The sequence below is a fragment of the Camarhynchus parvulus genome, chromosome 1 (genome assembly GCF_901933205.1).
Source record: "Camarhynchus parvulus chromosome 1, STF_HiC, whole genome shotgun sequence".
NCBI lineage: Eukaryota > Metazoa > Chordata > Aves > Passeriformes > Thraupidae > Camarhynchus > Camarhynchus parvulus.
In genome coordinates, this window is record NC_044571.1 from 67938933 (window position 1) to 67959980 (window position 21048).

The 21048-nt window shown below is 36.9% G+C and overlaps 1 protein-coding gene across 1 annotated transcript in view; it reads right to left on the reverse strand.

The window, feature by feature from the left end:
- Positions 1-21048, reverse strand: part of FRY (FRY microtubule binding protein) — a 159360-nt gene that overhangs the window by 100465 nt on the left and 37847 nt on the right. The window contains 6 exon segments of the mRNA XM_030954500.1: positions 1482-1650; positions 3210-3290; positions 3405-3484; positions 3858-3948; positions 5832-5971; positions 12831-12884. Of these exon segments, the coding sequence (XP_030810360.1) occupies positions 1482-1650; positions 3210-3290; positions 3405-3484; positions 3858-3948; positions 5832-5971; positions 12831-12884 (615 nt within the window).

The window sequence follows — 21048 nt, forward strand, 5'->3', positions numbered from 1 at the left end:
CCCTGAGGTGCTTCTGCTCTCTTTGGGGGAAGACAGGCTCTTCTGGAGCTCACTTCTGAAATTAGCTCACCCTTTGAAAGCATCTCTCTACTACAGCAGCACTGTGTGACAGAGGTTTTAGGTGAAACACTGCATGGAGATACTCAAACAGACAAACTGTGCAAAGAGTTGAAATGTACTTCACCAAACTGAGCAATGAGGTTTTCCCACATGCACAAGTGCATCTTATGATGCAGAGTAGTAAATGTAAGAATTCATTTAGTACTTAGAGATTGTAGCAGGGGAAGGCAGAGATCCAAATTTCAGTTTTACTGCATAGGATTTTTACCACAGATTTTAATAGTAGTGAACACTGGATAAAGCTGAGCCAGAACCCCATTCACTCATCAAGTCAAGTGCATTGAACTCACATTACTTTGGCATTTTGCCAGCTCTTCATAACTTAAACTAAGTTGACACATGCTAGTATGTGTCTACATAATTAAGAGTAAGGTAGGAAAAAAGATTACCTGTTTCTGTGTTGTTAAATAAGTCTTAAATATGCAATTAAGTATGGTTTAGATTATATTGTAAAGCTGAAATAGAATGTGCTTTCTGTTCAGGACTTAAAAGAAAAAGCTCAGTATGTCTGTATGCCTGAATATTTGTATTCCAATGCCAAATCCTTACTTGTGGACATCTAACATTGGGTTTTTTTCCCCTCCATTTACACCATGGATACACTAAACTTTACATGGAGGTTTATATAAAATATTTATTTTACTGGATGAGTGGGTGCAAAGCATGTAACCATGTGAGTGATCCCAAGAAAAAGCAGGAGAATAGAAAGATTAAGCTAAAGAAACCTGCTGGTGGGAACAAAACCAATTGTACATTACCAGCAAGAACTCTGAATCATGAAGTAATTTCTTGCCTTTGACAAAATTATGTAATCTATTAATCTAAAGCATTCATTGTAGTCAAACTATGTTCTGTACTAGTGACTTTTAAACCAGGAGGGTACAGAATGCACTCTACAGCAAGCAGGAGGAAGGTGTGGTAGAAGGAGACAACACGTCCAAAGGAAACTCCATCCAGCTTTTGCCTCAATTCTGCATCTCTTCCTCAGTGTTTTCCTCCATTAGAAGTTTCTCTCTTTTCTGGCAACTGTGTGAATACTAGAAGATTCACTTTGGAAGCAGTGAGCAGCTAGGGAGACACAGCTAGGCATGGACACAGGGCAAGGGACAGCTGTGGGACAGTGGGGTGGAAGGGCTGGGGTCTACAGACAAAACCTCTTCTAGCTGGAGGGTGAGCCTAGGGACTAGAAGTATATGACTGATGAAAAGCTGGTAGGGGGTTCAGAACAAGCAGAAAGTAGCTGCATGTAGGTTTATGAGGAAATGACATTTGGAAAATCTCCTAGAATATTACATGGAAAATAAAGGTTGGCCCATTCAGAAAGGTCTGGGAAACAACAGCTATGTAATTAAGAATTTTACCTGCATAAACTGAAGAGAAGCTTCAAAGTCCTCCACAGGATACATCTTAATGCGAAAGAACTTCATTCCCATTATAAGACTGATGATGCTTTGAACTACATACGGGCTCTGTTCTTTATGCCGCAACTCTTTTAGCTCTGCCATAAATTTCTTCTTTACAGCAGGAAATCTATGAATTCAGATTGGTTAGTTTCAAAAAGTTCAAAATCAATATTTGAAATGTATTGTAAGGTATACAGATTGGGAAAAACCTAAAGAAGATAAAACTTAGGTTGTATAAAAGTACCATTTCGCTCAGTATTTTAATAGATTTTTTTTTTGTTTAGCTTTCTTTCCCTTCTAATAATCTGAGAAAAGGAAGCATACAGTATGATCTTAGTCCCTTTAGATAACCACATCTTTCAAATCATTTTATTACCATGCACCTCTTTTACATAAGAGCTAACAATATCATTTGAATAACCCCTTCAAATATTTTTTTCAAAAATCCATGATGGAAGATAGCTATCTTGCAAGTACACGTAATATTTTCAAAATAAAATGTTTATACTATAACCCTGAAAATTCATACAGGCAGTTTGTCCCTTCAGTTTTTTTTCCCTAATAGCCATTACAGTAACACTTAAGCATTAACAACTACAATAACTTGGGGTAGAGGGCTCTGTGATCATTTTTGGTCTCCCCCACGAATCTACTGAAGGTGTCTTTGGAGACACATTGTCCATAAAAATTACATATGGAAAGAGCATCCAACAGGACCTCCTGACCTTTTTGAGTCAAAATGGAAAGATTCTAATTGTTGTGGTGGGTGTAGCATGTAACAACCTCTTGTTATCCACTTTGATAGACAACCCAAGTGAATTGAAAGAAACAGGTTAGCAGGAAGAGGCCCGTCATTTACAGAAACATCTTAGCAAGGCCCTTCAGAACTTTGACAATCAACCTGAAGTTTTGGATCCAGATGCAACTTCTCCTTTTGCATTTGATCCAGCCAATTTAGAGGCCCAGGTAAGACCTGAGCTGAATTTATATGATTTCCAGAATCTCAAGCTGTTTTACCCACATCAAGCCAAACTGACTGATTTTGTAGAGCTGAGACTCGCCCTCAGCAACACCTAAGTGTCAGGAGACAGCATTTCATCAGGGCAGTAAAATTCATCCTCTGCTTAGTTAGTGGTTTAAGTGTACAACGAGATGCTCTATTGGGTACATGAGATCCTGAGTTTGACTGTTTCCAGATTCAAAATTTAAGATCTGACCCACAAAATGTTTTATGTCATCTGTTCTAAGAAGGACGAAGGTTTCAGAAGCAGATGCATTAAGTTCTGAGCTGAAATAGCTGCAGAGAGCCTTAACACTGTTGCTATGCAGGAGGATAGACATTTATAGGTTTGGCCAGCTAAAGAAAAAATAGCATCTACAAAAAAGCTAGCTAAAACAGCTCTCTTCAGCCCTTTGGGCTTTCTACAGACGTCATTGCTGAGATAGGAAAAATAATGCTGCCGCAGTTGAGTTGAATTTATTCAGAATCACTGGACTAGATGCAGAAAGCCTGTGATTCCCTAGAGGCTTATGTTCTAGAACATCTGGATAAATAGAAGGCCATTGAACTGAAATAACTTATTCCTACAGAATACTTAAGAAAGTGAGAAAATCAGAATATTCACATGCTAAGCAAGCAAACTTTGTCATATTTATGAAGGAAATAAGATACTGAATTTTTCTTACTTTGCTTGAGCTAGAACACCTATTACTTCTGCATACAAATCTGCAACAATGTGCATATTCCCAGTGTTAGGACCAAGGTACCTAGCAAGACACAAGAAAGAATTCTCAGCTGAGAAAACATACTGTTTAAATCACAACTATTACAAAAATAACAAAGTATTATTTTATAGAATTTTTACATGAAAAAAGCCTTACCCTTCTTTGTACTTAAAGTGCTTGAAAGCCAAGTTAATAACATCATTTACCAAACTGTCTATTACAGGATGAAGTGGAATCTGAAAACATAAAATAAAATATAACAAATACACATGTACTAGTATTACTGAGGGATATCATCCATTCAGAAATATATCAGTTAAAACAGCATGTAGCTAACAGAATAGCCAAAATGAGACAGCCATTCTATGTTTATTTAGTTTTGAAGAGAAATACTTTAGCTCCAAAGATTTGGCAAAGTAAGGTCAGTATGAGCACAGAATGCTATGTATCATACACATGCAAGAAAGACAGCAATGAAGAAGCATGCAGGATGTATTTCATGATTTTATTATAATCTTAAAGATGCGAACAGAAAGAAGAATCCCAAAAATCACTTGCATTGCTAATTTCCATTATTTATTAGTTAATGGACAATTTGAGAACTCCTACCTGTTTCAAAACTTCTATTAATACTAAAGAAAAAATAAAATCAATAGCCAGATCTCTTCTCTCCATTAAATAGTCCCTCTGCTGCTCATCACTGCAAAATCAAACCAAGAAACACAATATTTCGGACAAGTGTTATAATTCATATTATATGCCTTCTTCAATTACATAAATACAGACAACAGGGAATTATGTTCTACCTTTTAAACTGCAGTCTAGCATTTCAGAAAGTAATATACTGTTATGGTCTTAAAATCTGAGATAAGCAGACCAAATCTGTTACTGTGAAGTTCTTTCAAATGCTTATATATCACCTATCCATTTCCTCCTTCTTTTTCTTCCAGTTAAAGATCCACAGCAATAAAAAACAAAACCAAGGAAACTTGTGGATTCTGTATTCTAACAAACTGATTTAATTTAAAATTTCTTGCTGATCACACCATTTAGACCATTCTTAATTACATTTTGGAAGCAAATGTAACTTTGTGCTATCAAATTCATATTTAGACTTATCATGAATTTTGACAAATGCCTTAAAAGTACCAGTGGAGAATTCACAACCAATTTGTATTATCTCTTAAAAAAGTTCCAGTGTTAATTTTTTAACTTTGGCAACACTTGTCAAACTTTTCAAACACATTTCTTGTACAGAACAACACAGAGGAATAAAAGTCTGAGGTGAATAGCTTCCAATAGAAATACCAAAAAAATACCCATTTGAATCAACTGATTAAAGTTTCAAAGATAACATGAAATATATAGTACTTTTTTGTAAAATTAAACATTAAAGAAACAGTTCTGCAGTCCATTTGAAGCATTTAACATGATTCCAGTGAGATTTTTGTGCAAATTTGGCACAATTCCTATAAACATTTAGAGTTTTAGTCATTTCAATTGTACTTGTGTGTTTGTAATAAAACAGCCATTTGAGAGTATAACTTGATCAGTGTTGAAGTAAGTTATTTGCATTTTGGTTTCCTTTGGTTTTACATTAACTGGAGAAATGACTCGTTATACATTCCTTCTGTAACACCACCCATTGACAGAGTGGTCTTGTTTCACTGCTAAACTGACTTTCAACGAAATTTTGGGTGGAGTTCCTGAAGACAGCTATTTATGAGCAGGTAGTCGTGGAACAAGTTGGGAGAAAGACGCAACTCAAGGTAAGGATTCATCTCACCCAAAAGCAGACATCTAATTAATGAACTGCATCTTCATACTGCCCACTTCTACTGCCATAAAGAGTCTAATTCAGCTTCATTTCTATCTTGGTATCTAAAACTAGCCCCCGCCCCCTTGTTCCAGCAACTACTGCCTTTTGTAGTTACTGGATTATAATATAATCCCAATGTGAAGAATTCCTTAGCATTTCTGAACATCAGTGTTAATTTTCCTGCTGTTTCATTGAGGTGTGTAAATGTAGTACTGAAGTATTCAGAAAAATTAAAAGTTTGAAGAACACACCTGAACCACACTGCCAGACCTCAATATAACCAAGATTACTTTGCTGCCTTACCACTGAGGAATTACTGACATCATTATTTTTGCGTGCTTGTTACTTTTAAGAGGTATGCTGCTAAAACTCCCTGACTGGTTCTCAGTTTTCAGATTGAGTGTACGTATATGCGTATTTTTTTATGTGTAAGCAGAACGCTATATAAGAAAAATTCTTCCAAGTGGCACAGAATTATTGCTCGATCAGTTGAGTAAACACAGTTTATACAAACTGGTATTTAAATATGAAAGCTTCCAAAATATCTGCAAGGCAATTGCAACAGCACTGTTATGTTTGAACTATGAGGAGCATAACGTGAAAGACATAATTATTCCATCCACCAAGAAGCCAAGAGAAGAGTTCCAGGAACAAGCAGAAAAATGACACAATTATCAAGCAACTGTTACCTCACAAAAGATGATGGGTGAACTGTAACACACTTAACCTTAGAATTTATCAATTACACATATTCAAAAACATACCTTTTGGATTTAGTGCTTGTTCTTGGTCTGTACTCATGAGATTCATCTTCTATGCCATTCTGCCTTTTATACCAATCAAACAAAGTGCGCAGGATAGAGGGTAGACAATATTCTGAAAGTGAGCTCATTGAGCTTATAACCTATCGGGAAAACACAACGAAACAACAAATAAAATGCTGTTCAGGTTTTCTCTCTTCCTGAAAAAGAGTACTAATTCAATGGTTCTTTCTTGTTTATATCCATTTTTTGAGAACTATGTACAAGCAGTGACTTAATATTCTGCATTTCCTGTCTTTAAAAGATGTGTAGACATGGCACGTAGGAACATGGTTTAGTGTTTAGACTTGACAGTGTTGGGTTTGTGGTTGAACTTGATAATATCAAAAGTCTTTTCCAACCTAAATGAATCTATGATTCTATAAAACATAAACAGAAATGCAACAGAAATGCAAGAGTGTATGTTGACAGAGTCTTTCTATTGATGATATTAAAACGCATTAAAATAGTGTTTAACGTCTTTCAACGTACCAGAAAATCCTCTAGTTTTTCAAGGAGGTTATTTTGATTTTTTACACAATGTTGATTTGAGTTCAAACTGATTGTAAGAAAAGAAAAAGTAATGAATTAGAGGTACTGTCTCCAGGGGTTATATATGACTGTTGGATGCCCCCCTTGCAACTCCGAATATATTGAGAAATACTACAACTTTTGCAATAATTTTAATCAACTGACCGTGCAGATGGATGTATCTTACTCATAGGCTCCCACACCTGAAAACTTAGGAAAAAACCTGAAAACTTCTCTTTTATATATAGGAAAATGTTTAGAGTTTCTTGTGTCATTGTGGGCACAAATAAACAAAACATAGTTTAGAATTATTTCTTAAAGATTGCTGATTAAACAGCTCTAGTGGCATACTGGATAAGAAGATTACTGCTCACTCAGTATTAACTGTGTCACCAATTACAGAAATGTTACTGAGCACGTTGGCCTGAACTGTGACTTAAACATTCTACTACATGAAACCATAAAGCTAGAAAACATGAAAAGATCAGCAACAAGCAGGGTGAACCTCCCCCCACCCCCCAATTATTATACAAGAGGATAATACATGTATTGCAACTGAACGCTCACAGGTACAGCATTTGTGCACATTCTAAGAAAATAAAAAACCAACTATTTAAAATAGGGAAGAAATTAGTGATCTGGAGATTTTTGACCACCTTAAGATCATGCAGGGCTTGATCCTGCAAAGTGCTGAGTATCAGGAGTGAAGAGCTGAAGTGTGCACTACATGCTAAGTACACTGATCATGTAATTAACTGTCAGGTTTATCCACCTGCTTAAACTTAAACCAGCATGTTTCAATGCTTGTGGAAAAACAATAGAGTTTAATGTCTCATGTAACACCAAACTTGTGTGAATGCTGTGACTCAGACCAGAGCAAAACTGGCAGAGCAAGCATTCCCAAATATTACTATAGCCTTAACTGAGAACTTTTGCGGATGACACTTAGTCTAGATGAGTAACTCTGAATCTCTTTTGTAGTTTTTCAGCCTCAGGATTTAACTAATTCACAGTGCCATTGTGGATTAAAGTCAATGAGACGCTTTGAGAATGAAGTATTATTATTCAGGTATTATGGACTAAAATTAAACATGCTGCATTAGAAAGATATAACAACTGCCCCTGCTAAATTAAAAGTTTCCATGAAAGTAATATTTTTGGAAAACTTTCAATCTAGTCTGCAATAGATTTGATTACCTGAAATATGAAACAAGTTGCTGTGGAAGACATCATGAAGCAACTGCTTGCAGCAGTGACAGGAGGCCTTTCATAAAGAATTACTATAGGACTTCAGGCTCAATTATACCAAAGCCTTCTAGTGTTAAGCCTTCAGATAAATACTCAGAAAAAGTCACCTGGTGTTGGGGCAAACTATACACTACCTTCTCACTTCTCTACTGTTTTTACAAAACTTTTTACGAAGCTAGCACAACACTGCTTGTTAATGACGAAATACAATGAAAATGTGTTTCCTAGGGAAGACTAGAAAAGAACCATAAAATCATAGAATCACAGAATGGTTTGGGTTGGAAGGGACCTCAAAGGTTTTCTCGTTCCAACCTCCCTAACATTGGCTGGGACACCTTCCACTAGACCAGGGTGATCAAAGCCTCAACCAACTGGCTTTGAACACTTCCAGGGATGGGGCATCTACACCTTCTCTGGACAACCTGCTCCAGCCTCACAGTAAAAAATAATATCCTCCTTCTAGTTAGTAAAAAATTACCCTTTTTTAGCTTAAAACCCTCAGCCTTTGTCCTGTGTCCACAGGCCCTACTAAAAAGTTTGTCCTCAAATAGACCTAAATATCTTTTCAGAAATCACAGTAGCTAACTATAAATGAAAAGTTGTTTCAATCAGATCTTCCTGCATGTTCAGTGACATACTTACCACAGCTGATCTCTAAATCCCACCTAAACAATTTCACCAGAAAAAGTCAAAGTGATCCCTGTTAAATCTTCTCATGCCATACTTTCTCTGCTGAATTTACAGTATCTGTCTTCATTTGGGATAAAAGGTCAATATAGCTTTTTATTTTTTCCTTCTTTTTTTTTTTTTAATCTGTCATTGCACTTTTAAGACAGGAAGGAAGGGTGGACTGGGAAAAGACCTGGCTCTCAGGGAACAGGAAGGGAGGGAAGTCTAGCCAGCATGCCGGTTACTCAACCCTTTCATTTACTGGAAGTAAGTCCAGGAGTGAGATGAATTCCAGCTCTGTGCTGCTCCTGAAAGGGAGTGCACAGATGTACAAATATGTCCTTGTTGGACAAATGATCATATTCTTCCATCATAAATGAACTACCTACTGTATAGCTTAAGGATAAGAAAGCTGCACAAGCAGGGAGCTGTTTGAAACCTGTGTTCAAAGAGCATTAAATATACTTTATGTAAATGCTTAATATTTATTTTGGATTAAAATCCAAGAGTAAATTTAATGAAATTCTGCTCAGACAGCTCACTACAATTTATATACTTTCATAAAAGTCTTGATATATTATCAAAATCCAAATACACGAAAGGTTTCCACTAACAGCAAATTGATATGATTATTTTTTTATTTATAATGAATTTATATGTGCTTTAACACCAAATATATTCAAAACGGCACCCAATTTCCAGCAGTATCATTAATTTTTTGGCATTCTTTTTCTATACCACATATATCAATCAATATATATGTTGAATGGGCATTTTATTGCCATTTTAATAAGCAGAATTGCAGTACTTCATTTTTGCACAGTCTTGGTTTACTTCTTGTGACTCTATTTTTTGCAGAGTGTCTGCATATTTTATCTTCAAATTATTGTTGCGCAGATTCTAAATAATGGACAAGCACAAGTAAGGTTTTACACTTTCTATCAATGCTGCTGAATGCATTTGTGATTGTGGAGATCTCCTTTCATTCACATCTTTGTTCTCAGCTTTCGCTAACTACATCTAAAAATAATATTGGATAAGAATCATTATCAGCACATCATTAATCATGTTTAGGCTGTTTATGAAAAAGGACACTTTATCATAGTGTGCTGCTTAGTGCCTTATTTATTTATTGCATTTTCCACTCTTTTATAATTGTTATTCTTTATTTTAGTTTCCTTTCTGTACCACGGCTAGTTTTATTTTTGTTTTCCTCTCCTAAAAGTATATAAAAGATTAAATGTTTTTGCTTTCCAATTTGCAGTCACCAAAGTAGTGCACTTCAAAGAAGAGAGCAGTAAAACTGTAACAAGAATAAGCTTTTGTGCAGTTTATGCTGAAACTTCTGCAACAGGCTCCTCCGACAGATAGCTTCATATGAAAACTAAGCCTTCCTGTTAAATTTTCACTTTCATGGCCAAAACATTACATTCATTTTGTGTTTTTATATGGAAAGCAGTCTGTAGCTCAGTTCAAGACTACACAGTGCCCTTCTTCTGCCTCCAGTGTTGTCAGTTCATGGAACATTTATACACTGTGGTAAGAACAAACACTACATTAGTAGAGGCTGAGAAAAGAGTAATAAAAATGTTTCCTTAGGTGAGGATCACCCTCTTGGAGAATTATGGGCTTTTGCTAGCTTTTGATCTTTTCATGTACTGCAACTTTATGGTTTCCTGTAATAGGAAGTTTAAGTCATAGTTCACTAGTACAATGTTTAATAACATCTCTGTAACTGGGGACACACAGCATGCTAATACTGGAGTTGTAATGCTCTTTGTCAGTAGGCAGCTACAGTTGCCTAATCAAGGACTTTCAAAACATGATTTCAAATATACTATGAAAATATTTAAAACCATATGAAAAAATCTACATAATTTCCCGTATATATTTTCTTTATACACATGCACACCTAGAAAGGAAAACACAGTCAGCGTAAGGAATGCAGTTTGTTGGCCAATGGTGAGGCATTCGGCAAGTTGGGATAAGTATCATCATTTCATATATTGCTCAAGATCCTATTATTTTTTTGAGGAGGGTGATGCAATTGGCAGCCAGACATGCTGTCTGCCTAACAGGAGACACTGACTACACCTGCGTGGAGAGACACAGCCCTGGCCCAGTCAGGTTTCCAGACATTGGATCCATCACCACCATCACAGCCAGTGTTCCTAAAATGGTGTCTAAGAATAGGCAGGAAAAATTGCTGGTTCTCAGGGAGACAGAACTATTCAGGGGTAATAGGCAATGCTTTCATAGCCATCTCAAATGGTTTGGGGGTTTCAGTGTTAAACTTGACGCTGGTTACTTTGGGTAGCTAAAGTGCCATTCTGCCATTAACATTGTTGTTAAGTTACTTTTTGGGCTTTTTTTTTCCACCTCTGAAGCTGGCTTGCAAAAAAGCAAGTTTTAAATCAGGTCATGCCTTATTTTTGTTGTTTTTTAATTTACCCTTAGAAGACTGAGCTCAGACATTTTAAATTAACTAGTGACATACTCACTTCAGCATTACTTACCAATTTCACTTAAACTGAATACAGATAATTTTGATAATGTCAAAAGAAATAAAATTAGATTCCTTTGACAGCCTGTCACTTAAATGCCCTAAAACTGAAAATAAAACTGATTAGACACTCCTTGAAGAAGTTTGCTCATAGGGATTGTCCTTCTTTTCCCTCTTCATTTCTGTATTAAAAATATCAGGAATGTCATGGCTGGCATTTTTTGGTTTTGCTAGACAACTGGGTTTCAGAAATAAACACCGAAGCTTTCTGCACCCTAACTGGAAAAGGGAAGTAAGGGATTACCAACCTGGTCTTCCCTCATCCCATAAATGCTTTAAATTTTTGAGTTAACTTCAAAAATAAAACCTGAGTGGTTTCACTTAAAAGCACATGCCTTCTTACTTGGGTTGTGGTATCACATCACATCAAGATCTTCAGAGCTTCCCAGGCAGACCACACCTTCATTTTATTATCCATACTTTCACGACAACTTTATAATACTGACATGTTATCATTTGTAAAACAGCTTATAATGCAATGTACTCCAATAATCTAGCGAGTGAAACATGCCAGGTAAAAAAAGACTTTTTGCTCTGTCTTCCTGTCTCTACTCTAGCTCAGTTCTACCAAATCTGTATTGTGCACTACAAAATTTTGAATGCAAACTCTCTGAATACAATTAAAACCATTCTATGATTGTATGCATTTAGCTGAACTAAATTCATTTTAGTAAGTATGAACCATGTTTTTGAAAATGGGCTCGTAAGCCAGGTTCAGGCCCCGTCTGCTGATCACAGGCCTGCATCAATCCCACAAGCACCAGAACATCTCAAAATGAAAATGCTATTTAAGTAGAAAAAAATGTGAAAGCTGAAAAGGGAAACATAGCCATCAACCTGGTATGAGGCTGACAAATTCTGAAAATTTCAGCTTAAATAGTTTGTTTTAAAAATTTCAAGCACCTGAAAGCAGGCTTTCTGACAAGACATCTAAGTCAATCTCACCACTATACTTTTCTACCAACTCTGCATATAGGTAGGACTTCAGATATATGGATAGAAAGATATATGAATGTCATAATATAATAAAATTCACCTTGGTGTTTGATCTGCATCTGTTTTTTTTTTTCCCTCCTGTATTCAGAGTAAATTGCTACAGCAGTAAACACACAGTTGTTTCACTCTAGGAAGCTTTTGCTGTTCTCATTAAATGATCTTGACTTAATTACTCAATTTTCTGTCTATTTACTAATTACTAGGAGAAGTATCAGTCTTCCAATTCCTCCTTTTAAAGGGCCAAAATTTGCTAAACCATAAATATTTAATCAAATGACGGCCACCCATTATGAGTTTGTTTAATGCACTGCAGGAACAGTATCACAAGGTTTGCATCTGGATGGCTTAATTTGTTTTACTTTCCCATTTGAGTGTAACATTCTTCCCACAGGAAGGAAAATAATATGTATATAAAATTAATCCTGACAATTGAACTTATATTTAATTTTAAACACAACAGGTTGGCTCAGCCTATTTGAAGGGCAGCTCACACATAAGTCATGCTGAGTCACAGCTACAGAGGCAAACCAAACCAATGAGACTGATGGCAACAACCATGATTTTACAGGCCCTCACATTAACTATAAAAGAAACCTCATAAAAGAAAGATTGGGAGCCACACACCTGTTTCAAAAATGACATGATTTGAAAAGATACAAATTTTGCTTCAAGATCCCCATCGGGGGAAACAGACAAGAAACCATGTATGTGCCCAATACACTATAAAAAGAACAAGTTCTATGGCAGAAAAATATTGACCTTGGAAACAGAGGAAAAATTCTTCCAATTTATATCCAAGAATGGTTAGGCAAGCATTTATCATTTATCTACCCAAAGAACATAACGAAATTTTACTTCTGCAGTATGCAACAACAGTAAAAGGACTCTAGAATGCCTTCTAATGCACTCCTCTTTTAGCCTGAGGAATGGAAATCATGTAATTTCAAGTGTCTTACTTGATCAAATTGGGGATCTTCTCCTCGTTGTAGAGATTTGGTCAGTGGCTTCTCCTGAAAGAAAATATATTAAATATGCATTACTTAAGATCAATACTATCATATTCTACTATTATTTTTCTGTTAGATTTTTTACTCACATAATGTGCCTCCTGATCTGATCCTGGAGATACCAGGACAGGTGCTGCATATGCAAAGGAGGCCTCTGCATATGTATCAGCCAACACTGACAGACTGTCTTGAGTGATTTTAATGTCTTTTCATGAAAGAGAAGGATTGGCCATTCATTACATCTGAGTTTGTGCTCACACCAATGATAAATTCTTACAACATCCTAAAAAGCACCTCATGTTTCCTCTAATACATAACCAAGGGGTTCTATTTAGGAGAAAAGGAGACTCAGAGATGACCTCATCGCTCTCCACAGCTCCCTGAAAGGTGGCTGTAGTCAGGTGCTGGTCAGTCTCTTTCACCAGGCAGTGACAGAACCAGAGGACACAGTCTCAAGCTGTGCCAAGGGAAATATAGATTGGATATTAGGAAAAAGTTTTTTATGGAAAGATGATAAAGTACTGGAATGGTCTGCCCGGGCAGGTGGTGGAGTCACCATCCCTGGATGCGTTTAAAAAAAGACTGGATGCGGCACTTGGTGCCATGGTTTAGCTGAGGTGTTAGGGCATGGGTTAGATTTGATGATCTTGAAGATCTCTTCCAACCTTCTGATTCTGTGATTCTGTTACATGATGTCCCTTCTTGTTATACAACTACCGGGCAATACAAACATGACCATAGAAATAATGCATCACACAGAGCATACTGAAAGAAAGGTGGTCTTAGAAGAATCAAAGACCATAGAGTTCATTTTTAAGGAAGACAGTTGTGGGGAAAATTATTACAGAAAGAATTAAAAAAGGTAATTTCAGAATGGAAGCAAATTTTCAGGTCATATTCTCAGAGTAACTGGAAAAGCCGAGAACTGTCCAACTCAGAAAAACCATGTGTGAACATTATTCACCTGCATGGCTTCTTTGTCAAGCAGGCTGAACTACTGAGACATGGAGAAGTACACAGGCCAATATTCTAGATGCATGCAACAGTACACAAAACATGAATCTCCTACGCCACAATGAAAATAAACAACACATGAGGGCAGATGACATTCTGAAAAACACATCACTTGTCACCATCACAGTTCTGCTGTGAATTACACTACTGTTTCTGGTGTCTACAATGTGCCAGTGCCTTATTCTTCTATAAATCATGACTCTTTCTTCTCCTACAGCTGCAAGACTGGGACTCTCCCACCAGCTCAGAATGAGATTTTGTGTTCAGCTTTCAACAAACTATTACACTCATCAGCATCTGTTAACGTAGCAGGCAAAATACCATCCCTGCCAGGGAATAATAGATATAAAATAAAGAAATCTGTAAAGCTGATGAGATAAGGAAATGGAGAGACTTGAGCTGGACCAAAGATTTCTATTATTTCATGTTTCTTTCAGAAGCAAATGTTGCCCGGTATAATCTGCTGACTGATTTTGAAATTAATTATGCTGATCCACTTGTAATGCCAGCTGGCAAGGAGGCCAACTGTGGGGTGACTGCAGTATCCCCTGACTACCTAGCAAATACAAAAATCAACAAAATGTTTTCTACTGAGTCACTGATTTACCCAGAAAAGCCATCAATATTTTTCATTGTTTTCTCCAATATCTCAAGTGAATCCTCCAGGTTACATTACGGGCACAACAGTTATTAATTACAACTTTATGACAGATTATTGGTGGTGAATATCTGCATAAAAAAACCCTGTAACCCTGAGAAAACACAGGATACCACCCCACCCACAGTCCTCCTCCTCCTCCTCAATCAGTAAGTCAGCTCTACCCTGCCTAGTTGTGTCTCAAAGGAGGACACAACTTCTTCTGTCTCTTGCTTTTCACTGAAAAGGACAGCAGATAAACTTTCAAAAGTAGTGCTTAACTTATTTGAAAGGAAAAGGATTCTTGTTTTCATGGGTCCTGGACAAACCAGCATACTAAGAATTTACTGCTGTTTAGGAAAAAAAAAAATCAACACTCCCTTTTTTTGTCTTCTTAATTAAGAAATTTCTGATCCTGTTCAGAAGACTTGTGTTACCATAGATAAACGCCTATTTCAACAAAAAGGACTTCAGCATGCAGAAGCTTTGTGTTTCCATGACCAACACTGCAGTACTTGGCTTTCAGAGAGCAGAGTTTCAGGCAGAAATGATGTGTGGGATTCCTCATCACATACCATCTCTAAACAAGACAAACCACACTCTGGGAACCTGAGATAGAAACTGCAATCCAGAAAATGTCCTCATCACCTGTAACCTCTCTGGAGAAGCACATACACCTCCCCGATATTTGAGTTTCTGATGATGACATTCCCCAGGGGATGCAGCCCTGAGTTAAAGAAGATGACTCCATGTGGCAATGCAATACAAGCCATCGTGTGCCCTCCTACAGGTGCTACACCAGGGCTTCCCCAGCCGTGGCGCACTGACCTAAAGAGACCATTCACAGGCCATGCAGCAGCCTTGGTCACAGCAGAAGACAGCTGGGATGGAGAACTGCCAAAAGCCAGGAAGGCCTCTGCTGCCATAACTTCTCAGTATCTGTGGTTTAGGGCTTCAGTTGAGGCATTTTTCCTCCCTTCATCCCATCCTGCACCTACTGCTGCTCCTGCTGTTCCCTTCCCCTCACACTTTTGCCAGGCAGCAGCTGCTGCTGCAGCTCTCTCTGCCTCTTCATCATGCCCCCGTTTGGGCGGCTGCTGCTGCTGCTGCTGCTGCTTCTCCCTTGACTCCTTCCTAGGACACTTCTGCCACTGGTGCTGCCTGCTGCCACTGCCTCAGGACCCAACCTGACCCCATGGAGACAAGAGTCTTTGCACACACCTTCCCACTTCTGGGAGTGGGGTGCCCACACCAGAGTCACTCATTGTATCCCTGCAGCAAATGGCAACAGCCATATAAGATTGTATAAGGGGTTTGGAAGTTTGGGAGAACTGAGCATATAACTTATTACTACTTACTACTAATGCTGAGTGCTGAACAGATAAAGAACTGAATAAAGAAAGATGAAGGGCCAGAAAGAAATGTGTTTGGGGTTTAGTTGTCTAAGCACTCCTAAAACATAAAAGCATGAATGCATTCGTGATAAGAGCAACAACTGACCGTGTCAGGGAGACATTACTGAGCAAATTCAAAGGCAACTCAATTATATGCAGGTACTTCAAGTGTCCTTTGAAAACAGCAATTTTTCTTTATGCAGTAGATAATTTCTTTTCATCTACTGTAAACAACTTGCCTATTCTATTTCCTTAGTTCCAATATCCTTACAAATCTCACCTTTTCATTTTACGTAGTATTTTCAACAGTGTTGCTATGGCAGATACTACATAAAATAAATTTATACTCATGGTAGGTGTCTTTACTGCATACCACAGTTCAGACTTGCAAAGAAAGATTAAAATGAGTAATAATATGAAACTGTCTCTAGGCAAGAGATTTAACCTGGAGATACACTTAATTAGTTTTCAAAAAATCCTTTCTAGCCTCATGGTACAATTTTACTTCAATTTATTTTCTTGCCCACCCTACTCAGGAATGGCAAAGAGGCCTTTTTAAAATATAAGTTGACTTATTTAAGTCTCTGTCGATATACTATATTTTACAAAAATGTCTTCCAAATCTTAGATGAATAGTTTGGCTGAATTTGGAGCCAAAGCCTACAACAACAAAATATGAATAAAGAAAGTTTTGATTAATATGGAAGGCCCATAGCTTACTGAACTATGAAAAAACATTAGAAAATTTCAGAAGAATGGATTCTCAATAGTAGCATTTCAACTTTTAATCACTAAACTAAACATCCTTATTATTTCTTGTTTGAAGTGCTGCCTTCAGTTCTGTACTCTATATTTGTTCACGCTGGTTACTCCCATGATATAAACATGTTAGAGATAAATAGTAAAGGAATTTAATATTTGAAACCATTGTTTCTCAATAAAAACATCTAAATGGTTTGTGTCACCAATGCCTACAAAACAAAATGCTCAACTAAAACTTAACTTCCTTCCTCTCTCTCATTGCTCTTGGGAAAACACAAATAGAACATAATAAAACAGAATATATTAACTATGCAGTAGGAAATATATATTTTATCATATTTGCATGCATCAACTAAATATAATATTTACAAATTACCTAAAAAACAACATATCATTCAAACTCTCTGTTCACACACAAAAACATTTCTCCAAAGACTGTCAGTGACTTTTAATGGTTAATACATTAAGGCTGTTTCAGGGCTGCTACACAAATATAATTGGGTAAATTTACACAGGAATAGCCACCTGTCACAGAACTGAGTGTTCAGGGAAACATAAAAACAAAAGGATGTTGTAGTGCCTATTAAGCTTCACTATGCCACCATGTTATAATGACATATAATGCCTCTTAAAGCTATTTCTAATCTCAGCAACCATTAGGCCTGTTTTTCCTACTGAACTGTGACAGGCTACTGTGTTACTGATTGAGATAAACCCCTTTTTTTTTTTTCTTCCTAAAAGCATGGTGAAAGGATATTTTAACACAAATTTTAACTTTTGCACTGCACACTAAAAAAGCAGCCAGATATACTCTACTGAGAACTCTGCTGGGGTGGAAGACCCACCAAACAGAAAGAAGAATGCACCTTTCCACATAAAATGGAGTAGACATAGAACACATTCAACTACTACAGTTACAACATATGTAAAATGCATGTAAGAACAATCTTCAGAGCCCAAAAATCCCCAAGTGTGATTCTTTCTTCTTATGATGAATCAACCCATCGGCCCCCTCTCCCCCAGATGAACATCTCTGTCTTATACACCTTTCAGCTGGAAAGAGAATAGGTGTTTGTAGGAAAGGGTCTGCTCTCAAACAGGTCCATTTTTTTTTTACTTTGATTATTTTGTGCATACAAAACCAGGAAAAGGCATCACTATCAGTCCTGTACTCATGTGATGGGTAACCCATGTCCTCTACTCCAGCCGTGTGCTCCTGCCTTCTGCTCCCAGAAGGGATCTGTGCTGATCCTGCACTGAGCAGGTCCATGAAGCTGAACTTGCGAGTATTTACTTCTATTTGGCCCTTTCAAAATTGGATATGGAACAGTCTGGGGTCACACACAAAAAGCTCTTGTACAGAAAATAGCTCTGAACTTCTCAGAAAGCGATTTTTTCACTTATATACCTTTTTACTATTTGGAAATTGCCACCACCACTCCAAGGAGTTTAATTAATTTATACCTAAGCAATTAAGAGAGCCAAGCTTTTTGACTGAAAAGGATAATCTGTTTACTCTGATAGCCTCCCAACTATCTCCCACCTGCGAGTTCAATGAAACAGGCAAATTAGTGTCCAGTTTTCATTAACCATTCTTTGCAAGTCAGCAGGTCCTCATGCATAAACATATAAACTGCCTGTTCAGTGGATGACAACAGAATCTTTGACTTCTCTTAGCATCAATTAGCTGCTAGACTCTTCTTTTAAGAAACTGTCAGTGACCATGGTACACAGAGAGTAAAATAAAGGAGATTTCCCTCATTAACCTTTGAAATTCTAAGCATACAGCAACTGGAAATTTTAAAGACAAACATAATAAAGAAGATACAATAATACAGCTTCAAGGAAACATGAGAACTTTGCATAAGACAAAATTACAGATGCACAAAATGTTAACAAAAACTGTGATGGACTTCATTTAACTGTTGAAAATTGAGTCAAAAAGCAATACTAATTGTGCATGGTACTTCATGTGGTGGAAATAAGCATATTTCAAGTGGCCATGAAATATATGCAAAAATACGCTACATCAAAAAAAAATTATTTAACAAGCTCAAGTCAAAAACCTACTTGTAATTACAGTTAATGAACAAAAATAATGAAAGGTGCATGTTTAAAAGACAAACTCAGTATTACTGAGTCTATTCTTTCTTCACGTAATTGCTTTGGGGTTTTTTTTTGCAATAGCTCTTCTGTTTTGTTCATGTGGAAAAGGATGTGCCTGTACCGCTGAATATAAAAATTCAGGAAAACATCAGTTCAGCTTCAAATACAGGTACTCACTCCCTGGCTTTGACTCTTTGGCATCGCCGTCATGCACTGTTCTAATTGGATGATAGACTATGTCATCACATCGGGTATTGCAGGATAATTTTTGTCTGATTACCACATTCTCTGCAAAAGGCATCTTTTACCTGGACTGTCTACCAAGAAAACTAAAACGTGGACACATACATTTTGGTCATGTAAATGTTTAGTCTGAAGTAACTGATATGTCAGAAAAATAATGGCCATACAGGCCAAAAAATTACCAAATTGATTTTCAGAAGTGATTTTCTACAGAAATAAATTTCAAGCGTCCTGAAGAAAGAAGCAAACCCAGTGAACTAGAGATTGCTATTTCATGCAAAGTACAAAAATTTGCACTGTTACTTTCCCAGGATAACATAGAATGTAAAAAAAAAAAAACAAACAACTCCCAACAAACAAAATTGATTTTCTTTCACTAGCCTTTAGCAAGCAACTCAAGAACTCTACCATTCTTATCTGAACAGTATAAAAATTCCCAGATATTCCCTTAACTCAGTGTTGACAATAAACAGTTGCAAACTTTAAACAAAAGTTAAATGCCGTTGCAAATATGCAGGTAACAGCAAAAAACCTCCCAGGAAATGAAATTAAATGAAACCAAACCAAGCCAAAAAATCCCCAAACAAACAAACAAACAAACAAAAAAAAAACAGCCCCAAAAAACCAGCAACCCAAACAAAAAAAAACCCAAACCAACAAATCCAAACAACAGATCTACTACTCTCAGCATTTCTATTTTCTATTGCAAAGTAAGATGCTTTGTCACAGGCAGGAAGTAAAACTTTTTTTACTGCAACATTTTCTTTTTTATATATATATAAGAATAAAAATATTTTCTTATCTATATATAAAAGAAAAAATATTTTCTTCTATATATATAAAAGAATAAAAAATTCTTAATTTCTTTTACTACAATATTTTAAGCCCAAAAAAGCTGGAAACTACTTGTGGACCAGCTCTGAAAGAAATCTTTTAAAGACATGCTTTTGTGAAACCTTAAAGAAATATTTCAAATACATGCTTTTGTGAAACCTGTAAGCTGAAAATAGTACTAATGATAACTCAACTGAGATTTGAGGTACACTCTAGCACAAGTGAGAATGGAAATTTTCAGGGTTGTTTGTTTTCAGAACTCGTTTTAATACTCTTCAAAATTGTAACTTAATGAACACATCAAAATCCTCTGTGTATTAGGATCCTCCTGGTTAGTATTACAACACTGTCCTTGGTTTTCCTGGTTTTATTTATTGCAATACTACAGTGTACAGAAAGAGGTAGATTTTATAATGTGTAAGTATGATAAATTTAAAAAGACCATCTGGAGACAAAGTGTGGGCACTTAATGTTGACACCATAATTCCATCACACCCTTGTGTGATTCTAACCTAAAAAATTCCAATATAAGAAGATAAAATTTTGTTGATTGGAACCTAATTTGCTAGGGTAAGGGTTGTATAAGGCCTCAGTCATGAGTGGTGTCATAGGATGCAGTATGAGAATCCAAGATCTTTCATTTATGAGCCTGTCGGACTGGAATAAGCACAATACTCTAAAAAATGTTTGATGTGGTGATTTCTATGTAACAATAAGAACAATAGATGATGGATATCAAAACTTCCAAGTACCTTTGCATGAAACTGCTATTCAAGGTATCGTTTCAACTGTTTATTATGGTTTATTAAGGGTTTTCAGCTATGTGACCTGGCTCAGCAAGGCCCCTGACAGGGAGGGGGCAGGGCTGTGGCAGCAGGAGACTGCTGTGGCTGTTGTGGCAGGGATTAATGGCTCCAAAACCTGGGAATGGGTCCTGGCCTGTGGGCAGGTGTGGGAGAGACTCAGAGGAGGCCATTAAGGCTTATTAGTGCCTTAGGGCCCTGACCACTGGTTACCCACTCAGAATAATGTGACCTAATTTAATAAAGCCTATAGGAAGCCTTTATCAGTTGAGTTGAATAAATTTAGGCTTGTAATTGCAGGGCTTCTCCAAGCGCAGCAGGGATCTCTGCAAACAGGAATCACATTCTCTCATCAAGACCCAGACAGCCAGGGG